The sequence below is a fragment of the Macaca nemestrina genome, chromosome 7, assembly GCF_043159975.1.
Source record: "Macaca nemestrina isolate mMacNem1 chromosome 7, mMacNem.hap1, whole genome shotgun sequence".
NCBI classification, from domain to species: Eukaryota; Metazoa; Chordata; class Mammalia; order Primates; family Cercopithecidae; genus Macaca; species Macaca nemestrina.
Window position 1 is genome coordinate 32,860,547 of NC_092131.1, and position 24,541 is coordinate 32,885,087.

Genomic DNA, 24,541 nt, shown 5'->3' on the forward strand with positions numbered 1-24,541 from the left:
CTGAGATCACGCCACTGCACTCCAGCCCGGGTGACAGAGTGAGACTCCATCTCAAAAAAAAAAAAAAAAAGTGTCTCAAGACATTGCCGATGTCCCCTCGTGCAAAATGGCCCCCCACTGAGAATCACAGTGACCTATTCTAGGTCTTCATTCTGTCTGATATGAATGGATAATGGAACTAAGCATTAATATAGAGTCGTATATTGACAGCATAATTTCATTAAAGGATTTCTGATTTCTCAATCTGGTGTTTAGTAGTCTGCTTTATGTCTTGACTCAGTTTATGCAGAAAGAGGTTTTATGTGATTAAATTTTTAAAGAGTTTACTTGTATTTTAAGTTCACATTTCTAGGTTTTTCTTTCTTATATTTAGGGTCTCAGTACAGGTGTCATCCTTTTAGAAGCGACCTTGTTCTTCCTTTCCTTCCGAGAGCTCGAGCAGAGAGGACTGTGATGAGACAGGATAACAGAGGTAGGGGTGGCAGAGACTGCTGGGGCACCCAGTACACATCGTACCACCTAACTCAAAAAACAAAGCAGGCTTGCATTAAGCTTGATCAGTGCCAGCTGTGCTGTTCTGGAATCAGGAATTCCCCATGGCGCTATTTAACAGCGGAACTAATTAATTTAGTGCATGCATTTAGATCAGAAATTACTATTCCAGACTTGAGGTCAGTATTTGCTGATTATGCATATTCTGTGGTGTCTTGTAATTAGGGGACATGTTTCTTATTTTTAAAAAGGCTGGACTTACCCTCCAAGTTGCTGTAGTTTTATGTAAACAAAACTCTTCAAAAAAAGCTACAGGCCTGGCGCTGTGGCTCAAGCCTGTAATCCCAGCACTTTGGGAGGCCGAGATGGGCGAATCACGAGGTCAGGAGATCGAGACCATCCTGACTAACACGTTGAAACCCTATCTCTACTAAAAAAATACAAAAAACTAGCCGGGCGACATGGCGGGCACCTGTACTCCCAGCTACTCGGGAGGCTGAGGCAGGAGAATGGCATGAACCCGGGAGGCGGAGCTTGCAGTGAGCTGAGATCGGGCCACTGCACTCCAGCCTGGGCGACACAGCCAGACTCCATCTCAAAAAAAAAAAAAAAATCATCAATTTTTTGCGTTTGTTTAAAAATAGATAAGGTCTATTTTATTTAAAGGCAGTAAGGCTACAAATTTGAGCCATAGCTTCTCTGTCAGTATTCCAAAATATCTCTTGTAAACAGTTTGGGGAAAAGTTGTAATGCCAGAAGATACAGTCACCAACTCTAGTTTAAAAAGTAACAGATCAAAATAATTTAGAGATATAGCAAACACTGAACATTTGTAGAATATAGAAACAATGTATGTGATCTTTGGTCTTGAGGCTACAGCTCACCAAACAGGAAATGCCATTCCCTCCTTTCCCTGTGGTTCTGGATGCCAACTTTACCTGTTCCCTTTTGCCCTAGATACTGTGGATGATACCATTAGTAGCGAATCGCTTCAGTCTTTGTTCTCAGAATGGGACAATCCAGTATTTGCCCGTTATCCAGAGGTGGGTCTGTAGCAGTTTTTCTTTGTCTTTTTTTTTTTTTCTTATTATTATTGTTTTTATTTTGAGATGGAGTTTCGCTCTTGTTGCCCAGACTGAAATGCAATGGCACGATCTCGGCTCACGTAACCTCCGCTTCCCAGGTTCAAGCGATTCTCCTGCCTCAGTCTCCCAAGTAGCTGGGATTACAGGCACCTGCTACCACGCCCAGCTAATTTTGTATTTTTAGTAGAGATGGGGTTTCTCCATGTTGGTCAGACTGGTCTCTAACTCCCAACCTCAGGTGATCTGCCTGCCTCGGCCTCCCAGAGTCCCGGGATTACAGGCGTGAGCCATCACTCCTGGCCTTTCTTTGCCTGTTATTTTAAACTTTGAGTTTCAAGATGGGTACAGTGGCATGCACTTATAGTCTCAGCTACTCAGGAGGCTGAGGTGGGAGGATCACTTGAGACCAGGAGTTCAAGGCTATATAGTGTGCTGATTGTGCCTGTGACTAGCCACTGCACTATAGCCTGGGCAACATAGTGAGACTCTATCTCTTAAAAATTAAGTAAATTAATTAAAATTAAAATTTGAATTTTATTTAAGCTGGGTATGGGCATGCAAGACTATACTAATTTGTAATTATGATTGGAAACTGGGCATATTTCCACATAATTTATTTGGAAGTTACTGTTTAATGTAGAGAGGAGAAATAAAATTTATAGCATTTTGGGAGCTCAGGCATTTTGGATTAAACATGTACAATCAATGTAAGAACAGCAAATGTGTTTACCACTCTCAGAAACTCTGACTTGTAGCTTTGGCACAATATTCAGGGTGGTGATAATAAAATTGTTATCATTAGATAAAGCCACACATCTTCTACTGGAGGAACAGTTCCTCATTGGCCCTGGGTGGATGTTCTCTCCTCAGTGTATTTTCACAGAATGTACTGTGCATGTTATAAACAGGTTGTATAATAGATGAGCATTTGTTTACCAGTTCTTTCGTCAAGATATTATTTGAGGACTTGATCATAGAACATAGATAAATTGTTGTTCTGAAACTATTTTTGTTTTGTCAGTAATTTTGTTTATAAGCAAAAATTGTTACGTAAAGTCTTACATAAGACTCGTTTTTCACAGATTCTTTTGAATTTCTTTTTTTTTTTTTTGAGGTGGAATCTCGCTCTGTCGCCCAGGCTGGAGTGCGGTGGCGTGATCTCAGCTCACTGCAAGCTCCGCCTCCTGGGTTCATGCCATTCTCCTACCTCAGCCTCCTGAGTAGCTGGGACTACAGGCGCCCGCCACCGCGCCCAGCTAATTTTTTGTATTTTTTAGTGGAGATGGGGTTTCACCATGTTAGCCAGGATGGTCTCAATCTCCTGACCTCGTGATCTGCCCACCTCGGCCTCCCAAAGTGCTGGGATTACAGGCATGAGCCACAGTGCCCGGCCGATTCTTTTGAATTTCTACAAATTCCCTGAATTAAACCCACCTCTAGTAGGCTATATAAAAATGAATGCTTTTAAAGCACTCTGATATCTTTGGTAAAACAGTTCTGCTGACACAAAAATTAAAATTTCAATTGTATTTTGCTGAGTCTTTCTAGGTTGCTGTTGATGTAAGCAGTGGCCAGGCTGAGAGCTTAGCAGTTAAAATTCACAACATCTTGTATCCCTATCGTTTCACCAAAGAAATGATTCATTCAATGCAGGTAAAAGATTGACTTCAAAATCTCATAAATATATGTATAAGGCCTAACTCTTCTAAAATTTGATTTATTTAATGATATAGACCACCTCGGTCAAGGCACGTGTGTGTGTGTGTGTGTGTGTGTGTGTGTGTTCTTACCTTACTAGAACTTTTATCATCAGAAGAAAAAGCAAGGAATTATTGTATTTTTTTTTTTTTTTTTTTTTTTGAGACAGAGTCTCGCTCTGTCGCCCAGGCTGGAGTGCAGTGGCTGGATCTCAGCTCACTGCAAGCTCCGCCTCCCAGGTTTATGCCATTCTCCTGCCTCAGCCTCCCAAGTAGCTGGGACTACAGGCACCCGCCACTTCAACCGGCTAGTTTTTTTTATTTTTTAGTAGAAACGGGGTTTCACCGTGTTAGCCAGGATGGTCTCGATCTCCTGACCTCGTGATCCGCCCGTCTCGGCCTCCCAAAGTGCTGGGATTACAAGCTTGAGCCACCGCGCCCGGCCAAAGCAAGGAATTAATTATAATTACAAAGAAAGAAATGTCTTTAGTAGTGTGAGTAGGTTTGGAGGGAATGAATTATGAATTCGGGTTGACAGTTTCAAGGATTCTCAAGGTTCTCCTGCAGAAGATTATATATTGACTTTATATTTGGCAATAATTTATAAATCAATAAAGTCCTTTAGTGACCTTGTCCTTCAGTGTGCAACAGTGCCCTTTTAGAAATGACCCTCTACTGTGTGAGCCTACGCAGGCTTGGGAAAGCCCATATTGAGGAGTCCGTTCACAAAAGGGACCCTTTGTCTGATCTGCTTTTCTGCTTTGCCTTCTGTTTGCCACCGTGGCTGTCTTACTCCCTTTGTTTTTAGTAAGGAAACAAGTTGGGAGGCTAACAGATTTAGGTAAACTCCTAACCTGGCATTGACCTGGTACCAGAGCAGGCAAGCAGTTGATCCAGAAATAGGCCCTGGGGCAGTGGTTAGGCTCGGGGGTATTGGGGAGCATCATGTACCTAGACAGAGAGGAACCACCAAGGTCTAAAGCCACCAGTGGCTTTTTAACTTACTTCTTTAATAAACTAGCAGCCAGGCACGGTGGCTCTCACCTATAATCCCAGCACTTTGGGAGGCTATCCTGGCTAACACGGTGAAACCCCGTCTCTACTAAAAAATACAAAACATTAGCCGGGCGTGACGGCAGGCTCCTGTAGTCCCAGCTACTCGGGAGGCTGAGGCAGGAGAATGGCGTGAACCCGGGAGGCGGAGTTTGCAGTGAGCCAAGATCGCGCCACTGCACTCCAACCTGGGTGACAGAGTGAGGCTCCATCTCAAAAAAAAAATTAATTAATTAAAAATAAATAAATAAAAATAAATAGACTAGTTCCTCCAAAATAGTTTTCCTTGCTTTCATATAAATTTTAAAAATTTATTTCAGCCTGTATGTTAGCAATCTCTGGTCACATGACCTATTCTCAAGAGTCACTCTGTTGGGAACATCTCAGGCCTTCTCTAAAGTATTGCTAGCGCACCACTCTGAGAAGTGGGTGTCTGTCTTCCCCTGTCGCCTCCCTCCCCTTACATCTTCTGATCACTCCACTTGCCCATTCTTTCATCCTTCCTAGTGACTGTTTCTGGTTCATCAGAACCTTACCCAGTCTCAGAGAAAGGAGTGTGATAAGGCAAACAACTCTAAATAAAATACAGTTCTGTATCTTTCTATGCAGATAAACCTTTGTTAATTTTTATTTAGTGTTGTACCACTTATTTGAATGTCTGACAGGTTCTCCAGCAAGTCGATAGCAAGTTTATTGCCTGTTTGATGAGCACTAAGACTGAAGAGAATGGCGAGGCAGGTAAGAATAGAGTTTAGCCTGAATGACTAACCAGCTGGTCTTCTTGTAACCTTTTTTTAATGATTATTTTTGGTATATTTCAATGATTTGGATGGATCAGGGAAAGCCAATCTAAACTAAGAATATTATGAAGGCTGGCTGCGGTGGCTCACACCTGTAATCCCAACACTTTGGGAGGCGAGGCAGGTGGATGGCTTGAGGCCAGGAGTTCAGGACCAGCCTGAGCAACATGGCAAAACCCCGTCTCTACTAAAAATACAAAATTAGCTGGGCATGGTGGCATGCACCTGTAGTCCCAGCTACTCAGGAGGCTAAGGCACAAGAATCACTTGAACTTGGGAGGCAGATGATGCAGTGAGCCGAGATTGCACTATTACACTCCAGCCTGGGTGACAGACATTTAATTTTATGTTCATACACATACATATACTCAGGATGCACATTAAACTATCAAGAGTATTTACTTTGGGAGTGAAAATGAGGGTGTGCAAAGGAGGTATTTCATCTTTCACTCTTTTTGTCTTTTTTTTTTTTTTTCCTTTTTGTGGAGAATGGGGTCTCGCTATATTGCCCAGGCAGGTCTCGAACTCCTGGCCTTAAATTGTCCTTCCACCTCTGCCTCCCTAAGAGCTGGGATTACAGGCATGAGCCACCACGCCTGGCCCATCTTTTACTCTTTTAAATATTTTCTATTGTTTGACTTTTTAATAATATTTTCATGTTTTCCCTTTATAATAATAGAAAGTGTATCTAATGAACTCTGCTAGGTTTGTCAATATTTACACAGAATCTCTTGGTGACTTGCTCTAATGAAACAATAATAGTTTGTAAATATATTAACTCATGCAACAAGTATTAATTGAGTGCCCATTGTATGCCAGGGACTGTACCAGGCCTTAGGGATACAATAATGAGAAAAGATATATATGCGAGAGAAAAAATAATTACACAAACATAAAATTTTAATTCTAGCCCTTGTCATGGAAGAAGAGATACAAGATGCTCTAAGAACCTGTATTGGGAGATTTGATTTCATCAGGGAGTACAGGGAAGTGCTTCTTGGTAAAATGAGGTCTGAATATGAATATGAATTAACTAAGTAAAGAAAGGAGGGAATAACATAATGCAATTTGTGATTTATTCTCCTCAGTGAGTGGAAACAGAGGAAGGGGAACTGGAGATGAGGCTAGAGAAGTAGGTAGGAGTCAGATCTTAAATGCCAGCTACAAGCTTTGCTTTGTCCCAACACCATTGGAAACCATTGAAAGCTTTTTTTTTTTTTTTCCATTTTTTATCATTGTATTTTGATGTTGTTTTTGGGGTGGTATGTGTCACATCACATTTGCATTTTAAAAAGATTGCTGTGGTTGCAGTGTGAAGAATGGAGTAGGAGTAGGGGTGGAGTTCCAGTTAACTGTAGAGTGACTGTTAAAAGAATATTGTAATATCTGAGACATGGTTAGATGGGACCAGGGTGGACTAGAGAGTAGTGAATGTATTGGAAAGATATTTAGGAGATAGAGTCAGCAGGGCTTGGTGATGGATTGGATATGGGGAAGGTATGTAAAAGATGGCTTCTGGTGTTCTGGCCTCCATAGCTGAGTGAATGATGTTGCAGGACCCGGGTTGCAGGCAGAGCAGAGAGGATGAAAATCATGAGTTCAGTCTAAGTTCTCTTTGAAATGCTCCAGAAGAGATGTCAAGGCAACCGGGCACGGTGGCTCATGCCTGTAATCCCAGCACTTTGGGAGGCTGAGGTAGGCGGATCACGAGGTCAAGAGATTGAGACCATCCTACCCAACATGGTGAAACCCAGTCTCTACTAAAAATACAAAAATTAGCTGGACATGGTGGCAGGTGCCTGTAATCCCAGCTACTTGAGAGGCTGAGGCAGAGAATTGCTTGAACCCAGGAGGCAAAAGTTGCTGTGAGCCAAGATCATGCCACTGCACTCCAGCCTAGGCGACAGAGCAAGACTTTGTCTCAAAAAAAAAAAGAAAAGATGTCAAGAATGTGGTTGGATATTACAAGTCTGGCCTAGAGAAGTGTTCTGACATGGAGATACAAATTTGAGCCATCAGATGCAGAAAAGTGGTCACTGAAACCCTGGATATAAATGTTACCACCTAGGAAAAAAAAAATGAAGAGTGAGGAGAGGTCTTGAATCTAGAATAATTCTAGCACGTAAGAGCTGGGTAGAAGAGGATGAACCAGCAAAACAGACTGTGAAGGAACAGCGAGGGAAATAGGAAGAAAACAGAAGAATGTTGTGTTGGAAAACCAAGACATCATGCCAAACGCTGCCGAAACATTAAGTAAGATGAGGACCATCTGATTTCGTGACAGTAGAGATCAAGGATTTTAGCAAGTGAGAACTGTTTCAGAGAATAGACAGGACAAGACGCTGATGGTGCTAACGCAGACTGCAAGGAGATACTCAATAATGTGCCTGTGACATGGAAGAGAAGGACTACAGAGGGTGAGGGTGACAGAGGACTTTTTTTTTTTTTTTTTTTATGGGAGAATCTTGAGCATATTTACAAGGGATGCTTGATGGGATAAAGTTTCTGAAAAGGCCTGAGTGGCTGAGCCCTGAGCAGCAGTGGAGGGCTGGCTCCAGCTTAATAGCACCTGCAGGCAAGTGCTTCTAAAGTTTTAGAGCATTTATTCTCTATGTATTTCAAAATATTCCCTTTACCTTGTTTAGCAAATGTCATAGTAGATCAAAGGCAAATTAACCTAAAGTTCTGTCAGAATTATCATGAATGTAGAATTTGTGAAGATCAAATTCTTGTAGTTTTACTATTTCTAGAAAAGTAATAGATTTTTTTTTTTTTTTTTTTTTTTTTTTTTGAGGCGAAGTTTTGCTCTTCTTGCCCAGGCTGGAGTGCGGTGGCGCGATCTCAGCTCACTGAAACCTCCGCCTCCTGGGTTCAAGCGGTTCCCCTGCCTCAGCCTCCTGGGTAGCTGGGATTACAGGCGCCCGCCACCACGCCCGGCTAATTTTGTATTTTTAGTAGAGACAGGGTTTCTCCATGTTGGCCAGGCTGGTCTCGAATTCCCGACCTCGGGTGATCCGTCCACCTCGGCCTCCCAAAGTGCTGGGATTACAGACGCGAGCCACCGCACCCAGCCAATTTTTTATTTTTTATTTTTTTGAAAGTTTTCATTATCTGGAATTCTTTGTTGTTTTTGAGATGTCAGAATCTCTACTAATGGTACTCAAGATGGGTGTAGCCACAAAATCTGCAGATGTTAAAAGAAGTAAAATGGATCTGTTGAAATTTCTCTTTTTTTTCTTTATTTTTATTTATTTATTTATTTTTTTGAGATGGAGTCTTGCTCTGTCGCCCAGGTGGGATTGGAGTGGTGCAATCTCGGCTCACTGCAGTCTCCCTCTCCCGGGTTCAAGGAATTCTTCTGCCTCAGCCTCCTAAGTAGCTGGGAGTATAGGCACGCACCACCACGCCCTGCTAATTTTTGTATTTTTAGTAGAGACAGGGTTTCACAATGTTGGTCAGCTGATCTTGAATTCCTGACCTCAAGTGATCTACCCTCCTCGGCCTCCCAAAGTGCTGGGATTACAGGCGTGAGCCACAGGGCCCAGCCAGAATCTGCGTTTTAATAAGATACCCCGGTGGTATTTGTGCACATGAACGTTTGAGAAGCCCAAGTCTAAGGCAGGACAAACATGGCCCGAGGGGAATCCGGGCATCACCTGTTTCTGTACAGCCAGGGAGACGAGAATGGTTTTTACATTTTTTAATGGTTGGGGAAAAAAAAGAAGACTATTTCTTGACACATTAAAATTATATGAAATTAGTATTTCAGTGTCCATAAATAAAGTTTTTTTGGAACGCAGCTACAATATTCACATATTATCTGTGGCTACTTTGGCTCAGAAAGAATTGTTGAGTAGTCATGACAGAAATCGTGTGGCCCAAGAAGCCTAAAATATTTATGATCTGGCCCTTCAGAAAACGTTCACCAGCTTGTGATCTGAAGTGCACTGGAAGTACATTCTTTATGGGTTTCCAAGTAGCTTGTACACCAAGGATAACTGATTATAACAATATGTTGTTTAGTGATCCTTTATCATATTAAAGTTGAATTAATAAGGCAAAATCAGTATTTAAACATAAGAATTATACATTCAAGCTTCAAACTTGAAGAAACGCCACTTTGACTTTTTTTTTTTTTTGAGATGGACTCTCACTCTGTTGCCAGGCTGGAGTGCAGTGGCGCAATCTCGGCTCACAGCAACCTATGCCTCCTGGGTTCAAGCAATTCTCCTGCCTCAGCCTCCTGAGTAGCTGGGACTACAGGCACGTGCCACCATGCCCAGCTAACTTTTGTATTTTTAGTAGAGACAGGGTTTCACCATACTGGCCAGGATGGTCTCGATCTCTTGACCTCATGATCCACCCGCCTTGGCCTCCGAATGTGCTGGGATTACAGGCGTGAGGCACCGCACCCAGCCCTGACTTTGTTTTCTAAATGAGATACTGGTGAACTAAAGAGTTTCTTAGTTTACCTTTTGTTTCCTAAAAAATGAAATTATGGGGAAAATAATAAACTTATAGGATAAAACTTAGTAATACTGGTAATCTCTGGGGAGAGAAACTAGAAGGGGTGGGAGCAAAGGTGTAAAGGAGACCTTATTATATTCCCTTTTGTGCCTTTCAGAATTGGAGCTGGGATCCAAACTTATGGGATAAGTTTGCTATCATTTTCCCCATAATTTCATGTTTTAGGAAATAAAAGGTACAATTGTTAATACTCAGAATGTTTTGTCTTATGCTGTTGTTAGATAGTTTGAATTAAACCTTGTCTCTCCTCAACACACACGATGGGCATCATCTTGCTCTGAGAATCTGAAAGTTCACAATCCTTGCTCATCTAGGTGGAAACCTGCTCGTGCTGGTGGATCAGCACGCTGCCCATGAGCGTATCCGTCTGGAGCAGCTTATCATTGGTAAGGATCTGTTCGCAACCAGAAAAAATGTGAGACTCCCAGCAGAATCAGTACTCCTCAAAGAGCTTTTCTAAGTGTGACTGTTGTGAGAAAGCACACTTTGTACTGTATGTTCAAAAATTAAACTAAAGTCCTCCAATTTGCCTGTGTTATAACTGAAAGAATGTGGTAGTTCACTAATTGAAAGATATGAGTCTTATTTATGTGGTCAGAGGCATATTTGCCGGATGTTACGAACAACCCAGAGGTACTTGAGGATAGGCTGCTTACTCTGACATCCAGCACAAAGATCTGCCCCCTCCGTATGCCCGGTGATCTTGGCATGCCTTCCCACACTCCATCAGGCAGAGGCCACTGGCAGCTCAGAAGGCCCAGTATGCTGTTTTGATTTTAAAATTTAGTTTGCTTTTGAATATGCAGTATAATCAAATAGATCCAATTCTGAAAGGCACAAAAAGGAATGTAATAAAGTCTCCTTTCTACCCTTGCCCCCACCCCTCCTAGTTTCTGTCCCCAGAGACAACCAATATCACTGGTTTTTAAATCTATCTTTCCAAAGCAATATATGCTTTTTAATTTTTTATTTTTCTTTCTTTTTTTTTTTTTGAGATGGAGTTTCACTCTTGTTGCCTAGGCTGGAGTGCAATGGCACGATCTCGGCTCACCGCAACCTTCGCCTCCCAGGTTCAAGCGATTCTTCTGCCTCGGCCTCCCTAGTAGCTGGGATTACAGACACCCGCCACCACGCCCAGCTAATTTTGTACTTTTAGTAGAGACGGGGTTTCTCCATGTTGGTCAGGCTGATCTCGAACTCCCGACCTCAGGTGATCCACCCGCCTCAGCCTCCCAAAGTGCTGGGATTATAGGCATGAGCCGCCATGCCCGGCTTTTTTTTTTTTTTTTTTTTTTTTGTGCTACCCTTTTCCTCATCATGAGGCAGTGTGTTTGCCAAGTGGTAAAATACCAGGAAAGTCTTCACTCCTGTGGCCAATGAGTAATGTCAAAGAATTAGGCAAGGAACTAAGGAGTGCTTCATGGACTAGAATGACAATGATATTACTACTGTTTTCACTTTTCCTTATAAAATGACAGCCTAAGAGTTGGGAAAGATATAGTAAAAAGAATGGTAGAAAAACTTGCCTCTACAGGCCCTCCACCTTTTGAGAATAGTACTAATTCTCTCCAGAGACTGGGAGACCCTGCTCAAGGAAAGGGAAGCCTTCTGGAGCCATAAGACTGTGTGGTAAACCCACATATGTTCCTGGTAATCCACATTATTCACCTCTGTCATCAAAACCACATTTATTAACTACAGGAACATTGCCTTGTTCATCTGAATATAAGATGCAAGTCTTACATTTCTTATTTTGAAAAATGTTACCAAAATTGTTAATAGGCTGAATATTGATTACTTTGACTTTAAAAATGGAAATCTAAAATCTAAAACTGAACATTAAACATTCTGCTATGCATTAGAATGATTATCTCAAGGCTGTGCTTTATTTTTATCTGAATCTAGAAGACTTCCCTTCCTACTCTTAACCCATCCATCTTTCTACCAATAGATTCCTATGAGAAGCAACAGGCACAAGGCTCTGGTCGGAAAAAATTACTGTCTTCTACTCTAATTCCTCCACTAGAGATAACAGTGACAGAGGAACAAAGGAGACTCTTATGGTTAGTACCACCATGAGAATGTGATGTTGATGGTATCAATTCTCACAATAATTCTGTGAGGAATAAGCATAACTATTGTTCCATTTCTCCGATGAGACCAAGAGAGGTTATAAGACTTGTCTAAGGTCATAGCAGTTATTAAGTAGTGGAGTAGGCACTCAAAGGCAGGTCATCTGACTCCACAGGCTGTTTCCTTTTTTAAAATATATTTTTTTCTGCATCCAATCATCCATTAAAATATTTAATTTTTGAGACATGGTCTCACTCTGTTGTCCAGGTTGGAGTGCAGTGGTGTAATCTCTGCTCACTGCAACCTCCACCTTCCAGGCTCAAGCAGTCCTCCCACTTCAGCCTCTCAAGTAGCTGGAACTACAGGTGAGCACCACCATGCTGGACTAATTTTTGTAATTTTTTGGTAGAGATGAGTTTTTGGCATGTTGCCCAGGCTGGTCTGAACTCCTAGGCTCAAGCATTCCTCCCACTTTGGCCTCCCGAAGTGCTGGGATTACAGTCTTGAGCCACTGCACCCAGCCTGTTCTTTCTACTGTATCCAAGATGGTGAGTATAGGATAGAGTTTCCCTGATAATTTTTTCCAGCAGTTGGCTTAGAACACTCTTCTCATTTCTTGGAACAGTCTATGTTTATGCCGTGCTTTGTGAAAGCAAAGTTTCTGCAGTAATTGGTCCCATTCTTCTTTGCCTTGGTGCATTCTAGACTGTTAGTTTTCATTACCGTAATCATAATGTGAAGAAAGTAAAACACTGGGATGTAAGGAAGGAGCAAATCATATAGTGAGTCACAAGATAGGGCATCTTTCCTCTTCTAGGCAGCACAAATTATTGAAAATGAAAAAGAGAATTTTCTCCCAATATGTTTCAAGTTTGGGAATATGATACTGCCAGTAAATCTTTTTTCCCTGTGACATAATTTATAGTAGAGGCAGATATATTTACTTAGATCCCGTTAGTCAGGACTTCTCAGTTCCTTGGGCATTAATTACCTCCCTGCTTTCATGTTGATTCAAGTCACTCTCAGACCTTTTCTTCATGCCAGACTCCGTTAAGTGCCAGCAGCCAGAAGTTAGCAGTTCCTCAATGAAGAAAACACACTTAGAAACAAGACGTAGACAAAGATTGATTCTCAATGGAAAAGAGAAAAACAGTAAAGATTACTATAATTCAGAAAGGAAATTTGATAATAAAAAATCCCAAACACACACATAAGTGTGAGAATAACAATACAATTGTTAAGCCCTGTGGCAGCTTTTGAAAAACTATCAAGTAGTATTTGGAACCAGCACTGAAGTGCAAATGAAGTAGCCCATTTTTTTTTTTTTTTTTTTTTTTTTTTTTTTTTACATTTGAGGTTATCTCTTTAGGTGTTACCACAAAAATCTGGAAGATCTGGGCCTTGAACTTGTATTTCCAGACACTAGTGATTCTCTGGTACTTGTGGGAAAAGTACCACTCTGTTTTGTGGAAAGAGAAGCCAATGAACTTCGGAGAGGAAGATCTACTGTGACCAAGAGTATCGTGGAGGTAAGACACAGCTGCAGATGTTAAGGAAATTGCTGAGTGATGGTAACCTCATATTTTGTCTGTAGATTCTCTGAATTCATCTTTTCTTCAACCAGCATTCATGGTATTTACCTGCTGTGTGCCAGGAGCTAGAAATTCAGAGATGAATTAGCTCAGAATAAGTAAGAAGGGTGTTTAAAGAATTATAGTCAGTGAACTTTGGCTAGCAGAGGTATGTGTTTTGCTTTCTTCCCAATATGATAACGGTCATGAAAACTAAGAGTCTAGAATGCACCAAGATAGTTTTTCAGAAGTGTTACGGAAATATAGAACGACTTCTGTGCCTGGGGAGGTGGAGTCAATGAAACTGTCACAGAAAAGCTGTTTTCTTAAGAGAAGTTTTTACTTTTGAAAGACCAGACCTCACTCTGTTGCCCAGGCTGGAGTGCAATGGTGCAATCTTGGCTCACTGATCTCCTGGGCACAAGCGATCTTCCTGCCTCAGCCTCCCAAGTAACTCGGACTAAAGGCACACACCACCATGCCTGGCTAATTTTTTCCTTTTTTTTTTTTGTAGAGATGGGGGTCTCACTATGTTGCACAGGCTGGTCCTGAACTTCTGGCCTCAAGCAATCCTCCTGCATTGCCTTCCCAAACCCCTGGCGTTACAGGCATGAGCCACTGCACACAGCCAGAAAAGTCTTATAGAATAGTGGGAAACTAGGCCGGGCGCCGTGGCTCACGCCTGTAATCCCAGCACTTTGGGAGGCCATGGCGGGTGGATCACCTGAGGCTGGGAGTTCAAGACCAGCCTGACAAACATGGAGAAACCCCATCTCTACTAAAAATAGAAAATTAGCCAGGCATGGTGGTGCATGCCTATAATCCCAGCTACTCAGGAGGCTGAGGCAGGAGAATGGCTTGAACCCGGGAGGCAGAGGTTGTGGTGAGCCAAGATTGCGCCATTGTACTCCAGCCTGGGCAACGAGAGTGAAACTCTGTGTCAAAAAAAAAAGAAAAGAAAAAAAGAAGAGTGGGAAACTGCTGAGTACAGAAGAGGGCAGAAGGGCATTCTAGACAGAGGAATACATATCAGAGACTTGAGGCACATCCTATGTTTAGGGAACTATAATAGATATAGCTCAAATTAAGATCTACAGTTAACCTTTGGACAACTTGGGTCTGAACTGCACAGGTACACTTACATGCAGATTTTCTTCCACCTCTGCCACTCCTGAGACAGCAAGACCTTGCTGTCTCTTCCTCCTTGCTCTTCTTCCTCCTCCTTAGCCTACTCAGTGTGAAAATGATGAGGGTGAAGACCTTTATGATGATTCATTTCCACTTAATGAATAATAAATTCTTACGATTTTCTTAACTTTTTTTTTTTTTTTTTTTTTTTTGCGATGCCCAGGCTGGAGTGCAGTGGCACAATCTCAGCTCACTGCAACCTCCACCTCCTGGGTTCAAGTGATTCTCCTACCTCAGCCTCCCAAGTAGCTGAGATTACAGGTGCACACCACCACGCCCCAGCTAATTTTTGTATTTTTAGTAGAGATGGGGTCTCACCATGTTGGCCAAGTTGGTCTTGAACTCCTGACCTCAAATGATCCACCTGCCTTGGCCTCCCAAAGTGCTGGGATTACTGGCATAAGCCACCATGCCTGGCCAACATTTTCTTTCCTCTAGCTTACCTTATTGTAAGAATACAGTGTGTAATATATACAACACACAAAATATGTGTTAGTTGACTGTTTATGTTATTGGTAACACTTCTGGTCAACGGTAAGCTATTGGTAGTTAAGATTTGGGGAAATCAGGCCAGGTGCAGTGGCTCATGCCTGTAATGCTCCCAGCATTTTGGGAGGCCAAGGCGGGCAGATCATTTGAGGTCAGGAGTTCGAGACCAGCCTGGCCAACATGATGAGACCCTGTCTCTACTAAAAATACAAAAACTTAGCCAGGCATGGTGGTATGTGCCTGTAATCCCAGCTACTCGGGTGGCTGAGGCATGAGAATTGCTTGAACCTGGGAGGCAGAGGTTGCAGTGATCGAAGATTGCTCCACTGCACTCCAGCCTGGGTGACAGAGTGAGACTCGTCTCAAAAAAAAAAAAAAAAAAAAACTGGGGGGAAATCAGAAGTTATACTTGGATCTTTGACTGGATGGGAGTTGGCTAGATGGGTTGTCAAGGTCAAATCATTAAATAATTTAGCATATTCTACTAAGTAGTTTGCATTTTATCCTATAGGCAGCCAGTGAAGAATTTTAAGCAGGAGAGTAAGGTCCGTTTTAGATTCCTTTCCAAATATGATTACTTTACATATATGTTTTGGTAAAGGTTTGGAAAGCTACTGCTGGATGTGGCATTGGAGGTATTAGAGAGGACTATTACTTTTTACTTTGATTACTTATATGTTTCTTTTATGGCAAATATCATTTATTTTGTTTTTATTGTCTTTTTCCTCTCCTTTCCTGTTTTCTATTATAGTTTTCTTTATTTCTCTTTTTTTTTTTTCTCTACTGGTTTAGAAGTTATATATTCCGTTTATATCCTTTTAGAGATTAGCCTTAACTTTTAACATGCATACTTATCACAGTTTAAAAGTAATTCATTTCTCTATCCTCTTCTAACTGTACCAAAATCTTATAAACCGTTCATCTCCTCCCATCTTCCATGTTGCTGTCTAGTACTTTAATTCCACCTTGTTTTTAATCCCCTGGTGGTCATTTTATAGTCAATCTTTATTTAGATTAAACAAAGTGTTCACCAGAGTCTTTGTTCACCATTGCCTCTTGCATCCTACTTATTCTGTGTTCTTTTATGTTCTGTTTTTTTGGGGTTTTTGTTTGTTTTTTTTTACTGAAGTAAATCTCTTAAAAGATCTTTTATCCACAAACAGATCTTGAGACAAAAAATACAAAAATATAAAAATAAATAGAAGTTATTTTAGTAAGAGTCCATGGACCAGACATGGTAGCTCATGCCTGTAACCCAGCACTTTGGGAGGCTGAGGCAGGCAGATCATCTGAGGTCAGGAGTTTGAGACCAGCCTGGCCAACGTGCTGAAATGCTGTCTCTACCAAAAACACAAAAATTAGCTGGGCGTGGTGGCGGGTGCTTGTAATTCCAGCTACTCAGGAGACTGAGGCAGGAGAATCACTTGAACCCGGGAGGTAGAGGTTGCAGTGAGCTGGGATCACGCCATTACACTCCAACCTGGGTGACAAGAGTGAAACTCTGTCTCAAAAAAAAAAGTCCATGAATGATAAGCTGTCTTTTAAAGTTTATTTTCCCTTCATACTTGCATGATTATCTAGCTAAAAGCAGAATTTCACATTGCCAGTTATCCCCCCCACATTTTGAAAATATTTCACTACTTTTGACTTTCTATTTTATTTATTTTATTTTATTTTATTTATTTATTTATTTATTTATTTATTTTGAGACAGAGTCTCACTCTGTTGCCCAGGCTGGAGTGCAGTGGGATGATCTCAGCTCATTGCAACCTCCACCTCCCAGGTTCAAGTGATTCTCCTGCCTAAGCCTGCCAAGTAGCTGGGATTACAGGTGCCCACCACCACGCCTGGCTAATTTTTGTATCTTTAGTAGAGATGGGGTTTCACCATGTTGTCCAGGCTGGTCTCGAACTCCTGACCTCAGGTGATCTGCCTACCGTGGCCTCCCAAAGTGCTGGGATTACAGGTGTGAGCCACCACACCCAGCCTGACTTTCTGTTTTAGCCATTGAAGTCCTTTGTCAATCCAATTATTACTCTATAGGTAATCTGATTTTCCCTCTGGTTGCTCTTGCAGTGTTCACTTTGTCTTTGGTGTTCTGCAATTTCCCTGTGAAATATCTTTGTATGGATTTATTTTCATTTCCTTCTGGAGATTTGCTGTGCTTCTTCAACTTGGAAAGTATGCAGTCATTATCACCTCAAACCTTTATTTCCCATTCTCTGTCTTGGAAATTTTGTCAGATCTACTGGGCCTTATCTTTCTACTCTCTGTGCCTCTTCAAATCTCTTCCGTATTTCCCATTGCTTTCTCTCTCTGTGATACATTCTGCAAAATCTCCTCTTATGTTCCGGTGAACTAAAGGATCTCTTCATCTTGTGTTTAATTATGTGTTTAGCTTATCCACTGAGTTTTTTATTTCAGTGACTAAATTTTTAATTTCAATGACTATATTTTTTATTTCCAGAAGTTGTGGGTTTTTTCCCCCAAATCTCACTCTTCCTTTTTCATCGTGTCCTGCTTTTTTCATTAGTGTTCCTACTCCTTTATCCCTAGCTCTCTTTATTTGGAGCACAGGCAAATCCACATTCACATCGTCTAGAAGTCTGAAGTGCTGTACTAATATCTAAAATAGTAATATCTAAAATTAGAAGATAGATGTAGTAGATAAATTGGGGGATAGATTGATGTGGGAAGATTTGAGTCAGAGAGAGCAGCTGAAGGGTTATTGCAGTCGTGCAGGTAAGAGAAGATGAGGATTGGACTGAGTCAGTAGTAGAGGGAGTAGACAGGAGTGACATATTTGAGACAGAATTTGGGAGGCGGAAGCAAGAGGACCTGGTGAGCAATCGAATGTGAAAGAATAAAGGAGAAAACAAAAGCAACGGTGATTCTGAGGGTTGTAGCATGGGTGGCTGGAAGGATGGTGGTGCCATTGACAGAGAAGGGGCACAGATGAGGAGGAACAAACCTGCCTAGGAGTTCCATCGTGAAGCTGGGTTTAGACACAGTGAATGTGCCTTCAGGTGGAATGCCCAGCGGATAGGCAGACTTAAAAGATCTGGTGCTTGGAAAAGAAATCTGGGCTGTACATAATATCTATCTGAGAGTTAATAGTGTATATATTTTGATAGTATCAGAAGCTGGAGGAGGGCCTTGAGGAGGCGAGGTTGTCCAGGGAGAATATGGAGAGTGAAAAGGAAGAGAGAAAAGGGTGGAGCCTGTGGAACATCAGCATCCAGGGTGCATATGCTTTGGCAAAGGTCTGGAAAGCTCTGCTGAAAAGAGGAAATTCTAAGGATGGCTGAAAATACTTGGTTAGAGAGGGAGGAGGAAAACCAGGAAAAAGTAATATTGCCAAAACTAAGGAAAGTTTTAAGCAAGGAGGGAATGGCCAATAATGGCTATGAAGTAGAGCCTGAAACGTTGGACTTGGCTGTCATGTGGACATTAGTTGTCTTGTGGAATCATTTCCTGGGGATAAGGTAGGGCAGAAGATAAGAGTGCAGTGAGTCAGGAGCATATGAAGCGGGAGGAAGTGAAGCTAAGTAGACTACTCTTTCAAGAACTTTGGCTACACACAGAAAAAGATGGGGTGAGAGCTAAAGGTTAGAGGTGGTTGGGAAGTGTGGGGTGGGATTCAAGGCTGAGGAAGGGTGTTTGTTTGCTTTAAGACAAAAAAGACCTAAGCACATTTGCAGGCCAAGGGTGAAACATTCAAGAGGAAGAGCAGCTGTCAGTCAGCTCTTGGATCATCTTGGCTTTGCACTTTCCAGAATCGCCGTTGTATCAGACTTTGCTCTGCTTCCAGCAAAGCTCTTTCCTCTCCACAGACATACTTTCTCTAAGACCCCTGCTCCAAATTGTCCTAAATCCAAAAGATAGGATCTGTTAGAGTCTTTTATTGTAATTCAATCTCTAAATATGTAACCAGAAAATTATAAGAAAAACTTTTCCTAAAGGAACTTCAAAGACTACTGTTAAGGAGTTTACTTCAAATGCAAACAAACCTCTGGTTTCAGAAAATCTTGATTATGCTATGTCAGGCAGATCAGGAGAGATTTTTGTGTGATTCTGGAAGAAGCTGGAATAGTTTTGGTGTTTTGAGGAGGTAGCTACTTAAATCCTAGCAGTTGAAAGATCATTAATACATCCTTCTATACAGCTCTATCTTCTAGCCTGATGAGGAGGTAGAGGCTGCAGTGAGCCGAGATCGCGCCATTGCACTCCAGTCTGGGCAACAATGAGACTCTGTCTCAAAAAATTAAAATAAATAAATAAGGCCGGGCACAATGGCTCACGACTGTAATCCCAGCACTTTGGGAGGCTGAGGCAGGCAGATTATCTGAGGTTGGGAGTTTTGAGACCAGCCTGACCAACATGGAGAAACCCTGTCTCTACTAAAAATACAAAATTAGCCAGGCGTGGTGGTGCATGCCTGTAATCCCAGCTACTCAGGAGGCTGAGGCAGGAAAATCACTTGAACCCAGAAGGTGGAGGTTGAACCCAGAAGGCAGAGTTTGCAGTGAGCCAAGATGGTGCCATTGCACTCCAGCCTGGGCAACAAGAGCGAAACTCCATCTCAAAATAAGTAACTAACTAACTAAATAAATAAAAATAAAAATATTAAATTATCCAGCATTAAACAGACCATTGGAATATAAAATGGACTGAGATGAGACCCATCACCCCTTCACTAGGCTTACAAACAGATGTTTTACCATCCCAGATATACAAACACCAGAGAGAACAGCAGAGCAGTTAGGTTTGCTCTCCATCCACAGTAAGCTTTGTTAGTGGATTGAGTCTTATGAGACCATCTTTCTGTTTAGGTTCGTTTGGGAAAACATGTGATTTTTAAATTATATGTAGTATAGTATCTACTACCTAGCTCTTGGTAACTGTGCTCATTTATAGGCATGGCAGACTAGAGTATAGATGAAGGAGGGAAGAGAATTTCCTGAGTCTGGTTTTAAAAGAAAATGTACCGCCGGGCGCGGTGGCTCACGCCTGTAATCCCAGCACTTTGGGAGGCCGAGGCGGGCGGATCACAAGGTCAGGAGATCGAGAGCACGGTGAAACCCCGTCTCTACTAAAAATACAAAAAATTAGCCGGGCGCGGTTGTGGGCGCCTGTAGTCCCAGCTACTCGGGAGGCTGAGGCAGGAGAATGGCGTGAACCCGGGAGGCGGAGCTTGCAGTGAGCCGAGATCGCGCCACTGCACTCCAGCCTGGGCGACAGAGCGAGACTCCGTCTCAAAAAAAAAAAAAAAAAAAAAAAAAAAAAAGAAAATGTACCATGTTGTAATCTTAGGAGGCAGATTTACACATAGCCTTTTCCAGGAGTAAAGAAATGATTTTCTTATAAAGAAATCATTAAATGTGCAACAGGTTTTTTTTCTTTTTATCTCCAGAGGTTAAACAAATTGGTAGCATGAAATAGTGTCTGCTTTAAATTTCTTTAAAGTTCTTTTGTAAATATTAATATCCACAGGGATGTAACTATTGAAAAGGTTACCCCAGGGACAGAGACATACAAGGGAGGAGAAATTTCTCAACAAAGGGCCTCAGAAAATAAACTTTCTGACCTGAAGGGAATTGTCCCCAGAAAGCCCGTGGGAACTGAAGTGACTGTTTACTTATGTTTATGATATTTAAGCAAGTGTTATACTGAGCAGTGGTTGTGTTGATGGTTGTTGTGTATGTATTCTCAGTTTGTGTGTAATATTACACTTGTTCTGGCTAAGATTACACACACAAACAGACCGCCTTTTAGTGAGAAGCCTTCCTGATGTTTTGAACTGGTTGAATCATCAAGACTACTCTCACCAGCTACGTAACCTCATTGGTTGAGAAGCTATCTCTGGAGGAAGTCTCAGTAGCTAAGTATATTCTGCGTTCAATAAGAGTTCTGTTCAGTTGCTTGGTTTTTTCACATTCAAAGTGCCTTACAACAAATAAGTTTATCCCCAAGTGCAGTATTGCTGGAACTCTTTCCTTCAGGAGGCATGATTTAAAGAAGAAAATTGAGATATTTTGTAAACTATCAAAGGGCAAGTAAAACATAACGGTAAATTAAAGCCTATTTTCGTTTTGCTTTGTAGGAATTTATCCGAGAACAAGTGGAGGTAAGCTTTTCCTTTATTTCGGGGTTTCACACAGAAGCATCACACATAAAAGGCTTTGTTGTTCCATTTCCTTTTCCTGTTAATAATGTGTTTATGCATTAGCTGCTCCAGACCACAGGAGGCATCCAAGGGACATTGCCACTGACTGTCCAGAAGGTGTTGGCATCCCAAGCCTGCCATGGTAAGCCCTTCAGCATAGCAGTGATCAAACGCCTCTGCATGCAGAGCCCTGGCAGGGCTGCCGGGATTACAAAAGAGGCAGAGGGCACATTTACTACTTAACTCTTGGAGAATACAATTTAGATCAAGAAACTGGAATGTACATTTTAAAAAATCACTTTTACAAAAACAAAATCCCAACACACAAATTTGACTGTAGTGCTGCCTGACCTATATGAATGGAGGAATAACTCCTAGAGGAGATGCATTTTGAGTTGAATTTTGAATGAGCTGGGGGACATGGGTTCATAGCATGGAAGGGGGAGCTCACTACAGGGAGAGTAAACAGCCTGTGCAGAGACGCAGAACAGAAACAAATTAGCTATGTGAGAAGCAGCAAAGAGTATCAAGAAACTAGGCAGGTAAGAGAACAGAAACCTAGAAGGTCACAGCAAAACCTTTGGATTTGATACAGAAGGCATTGGAATTAGCAAGGGTTCTTTTCTTTTCTTTCCAACTTTTATTTTCGCTTTAGGGGGTACATGTGCACTTACTAACATGGGTGAATTCCATGTCACAGGGGTTTGGTGTACAGATTATTTTGTTACCTAGGTAATGAGCATAGTACCCAATAGGTAGTTTTTCGATCCTCACCCACCTCCCACCCTCCACCCTCAAGTAGGCCCAGGTGTCTGTTATCCTTTCTTTGTTTCTATGTGTATTCAATGTTTAGCTCCCACTTGTAAGTAAGAACATGCAGTATTTGGTTTTCTAATTCACTTAGGATAGTGACGTTGAACATTTTTCATATGCTTGTTGGCCATGTGTATGTCTTCTTTTGAGAAATGTGTGTTCATGTCCTTTGCCCATTTTTTAATAGGGTTTTAAAATTTTTGCTTGTTAATTTATTTAAGTTCCTTATAGATTCTGGATATTAGACCTCTGTTGGATGCAATTTGCAAATATTTTCTCCCATTCTGTAAGTTGTCCATTTATTCTGTTGATAGTTTCTTTTGCTGTGGAGAAGCTCTTTAATTAAGTCTCACTGGTCAATTTTCGTTTTGTTGCAGTTGCTTCTAGAGTCTTTATCAGGAAATCTTTGCCAAGGCCTATGTCCAGAATGGTATTTCTGAGGTTTTTTTCTAGGGTTTTTGTAAAAAGATGGAATGCACCCATGTGCGGTGGCTCACGCCTGTAATCCCAGCACGTTGGGAGACTGAGGCGGATGGATCACCTGAGGTCAGGAGTTCGAGACCAGCCTGGCCAACATGGTGAAACCCCATCTCTACTAAAAACACAAAAATTAGCCGGGCATGGTGGCACATGCCTGTAATCCCAGCTACTCAGGAGGTTAAGGCAGGAGAATCACTTGAAACCAGGAGATGGAGGTTGCAGTGAGCCAAGATCGTGCCACTGCACTCCAGCCTGGGTGACAGAGTGAGACTCCATCTCAAAATAATAATAATAATAATAATAAAGACGGAATATTTCGTGAATTTGCATGTCATCCTTGTGCAGGGACCATGCTAATCCTGTATTACTCGAATTTTATTATATGTGCTGCCAAAGCGAACACCATTGAGGGTTCTTGAGCAGGGTAATATGATACAATATAGAAAAGAGGGAGCTGGGTGAGACCCTGTGAGGAAGGTGCCTGCTTCTCCTTCGCCTTCTGCCATAATTATAAGTTTTCTGAGGCCTCCCCAGCCGCGCAGAACTGTGAGTCATTTAAATGGTCTTTCCTTTGTAAATGACCCAGTCTTGGGCATTTCTTCCTAGCAGGGTGAGAACAGATTCATACTCCTCCATCACCAAATGTCATCATTGCCACCTTCAAAATGTATCTTCAGTCCGTCTGATTCAGGCTGTCTGGCCCCTCCCTCATTTTTGCCACTGTTTAGTTCTCTCACTTAGTTCCTCACGTTCACTCTGGCTCCCTTTCAAGCCACTCTTCTCTTGGCACCCAGAGGAATCTTTTTGAAACATCCCTCTGAGCATGTTGTTATTCCAACTAAAATGTGTCAGTGACGACCCATTGCTCTTGGGATAGAAATGTGATTTTTTACTGTGGCCCACAAGGGTCTTCATGATTTGGCCCCTGCCTGCCTCTCCAGTGTCATGTCATATCACTCTCTACCTTGTTCTTTACATCCTGGCCTGCTGTTTTGGTCTTCTACTTCCTGTGTGCTAAACATCTATCAGCTTCGGGGCCTCTGCACTGGCCTTTTCCTCTACCTGAAACACTTTTCCCTCCTCCTTCAATTAGCCATGTCTTTCTTAACCTAAAGTCTCAGCCTGAATACTACTTTGCCAGGAAAGCCTTCCTTAAACTCCTCAACTGGGTTTGGTCTTCCTATTATATATTCATATCCTGTATTTTATAGCACCTATATTTATCATCTAAATTATTGTGTAAGTATCTGCTTCATGTTTGTCTCCCCTATTAGACCATAAGCGCCATGAGGACGGAAATTATCTGTCTCGTTAACTGCCTGACAAAGCTCCCAATACAAAGTGTATACTTAATAAATATTTGTTGACTGGGTAAATTATGCATAAAGGCAGGTTATAACAATATGAGAGTTTAGGAAGATTATTATGGAAATTAGAAAAAAAGCAGCAAATAAAATGAACATTGTAAGGAAACAATCAGAGATTGCTATTGGACGATCCATGGAAAAAGATAACCCCAAATTCACAAACCCATAAAGAGTAGGCAAAAATACTGCTCTTGCCTCTTGGAGAAAAACTCTGAAAGGAAGACCCTAACAAGTTAAGGAATGCCTCCTACAGAGATTAGAAAGACAAATACTCCGTAAGAAAAAGCTGAGAGACAGGTCAGTCCTGAAGCCTTAGTTTCATCCATGGTCATAAGCACCAATTTCTTTCTTTCTTTCTTTCTTTTTTATTATTATTATTTTTTTTGAGAACGGAGTCTCATTCTGTTGCCCAGGCTGGAGTGCAGTGGCATGATCTCGGCCCACTGCAACCCCCGCCTCCTGGATTCAAGCGATTCTTCTGCCTCAGCCTCCCAAGTAGCTGGGACTACAGGCGCGTGCCACCACGCCCGGCTAATTTCTGTATTTTTAGTAGAGGCGGGATTTCACCATATTGGCCAGTCTGGTCTTGAACTCCCGACCTCGTGATCTGCCTGCCTCAGGCTCCCAAAGTGCTGGGATTACAGGCATGAGACACCGTGCCCAGCCTATAAGCACCAATTTCAAGCAGGATTAAAGCCTCATTAAAGAAGCCTAAGAAACATGTTACTTTTTCCAGATAT

General features: G+C 41.8%; 1 protein-coding gene and 1 non-coding gene across 7 annotated transcripts in view; one reads left to right on the top strand and one right to left on the bottom strand.

Annotated features, from left to right (window-relative positions):
• Positions 1-24,541, top strand: part of LOC105495781 (mutL homolog 3) — a 35,965-nt gene that overhangs the window by 9,003 nt on the left and 2,421 nt on the right. For 2 of the 6 annotated variants that reach the window (XM_071099824.1, XM_071099821.1), the window contains exons 3-11: positions 374-472; positions 1,450-1,535; positions 3,126-3,230; positions 4,993-5,065; positions 9,969-10,040; positions 11,606-11,717; positions 13,097-13,256; positions 21,079-21,102; positions 21,205-21,283. In XM_071099824.1, the coding sequence (XP_070955925.1) occupies positions 374-472; positions 1,450-1,535; positions 3,126-3,230; positions 4,993-5,065; positions 9,969-10,040; positions 11,606-11,717; positions 13,097-13,256; positions 21,079-21,102; positions 21,205-21,283 (810 nt within the window). Of the gene's footprint in view, positions 1-373; positions 473-1,449; positions 1,536-3,125; positions 3,231-4,992; positions 5,066-9,968; positions 10,041-11,605; positions 11,718-13,083; positions 13,257-21,078; positions 21,103-21,204; positions 21,284-24,541 lie in introns of those variants that run through there. The other 4 variants (XM_071099822.1, XM_071099823.1, XM_071099826.1 and 1 more) reach the window with 4 other exon arrangements.
• LOC112429199 (U6 spliceosomal RNA) lies at positions 22,735-22,837 on the bottom strand. The gene has a single exon (XR_003021350.1). It is a non-coding gene; the product is annotated as a U6 spliceosomal RNA (small nuclear RNA).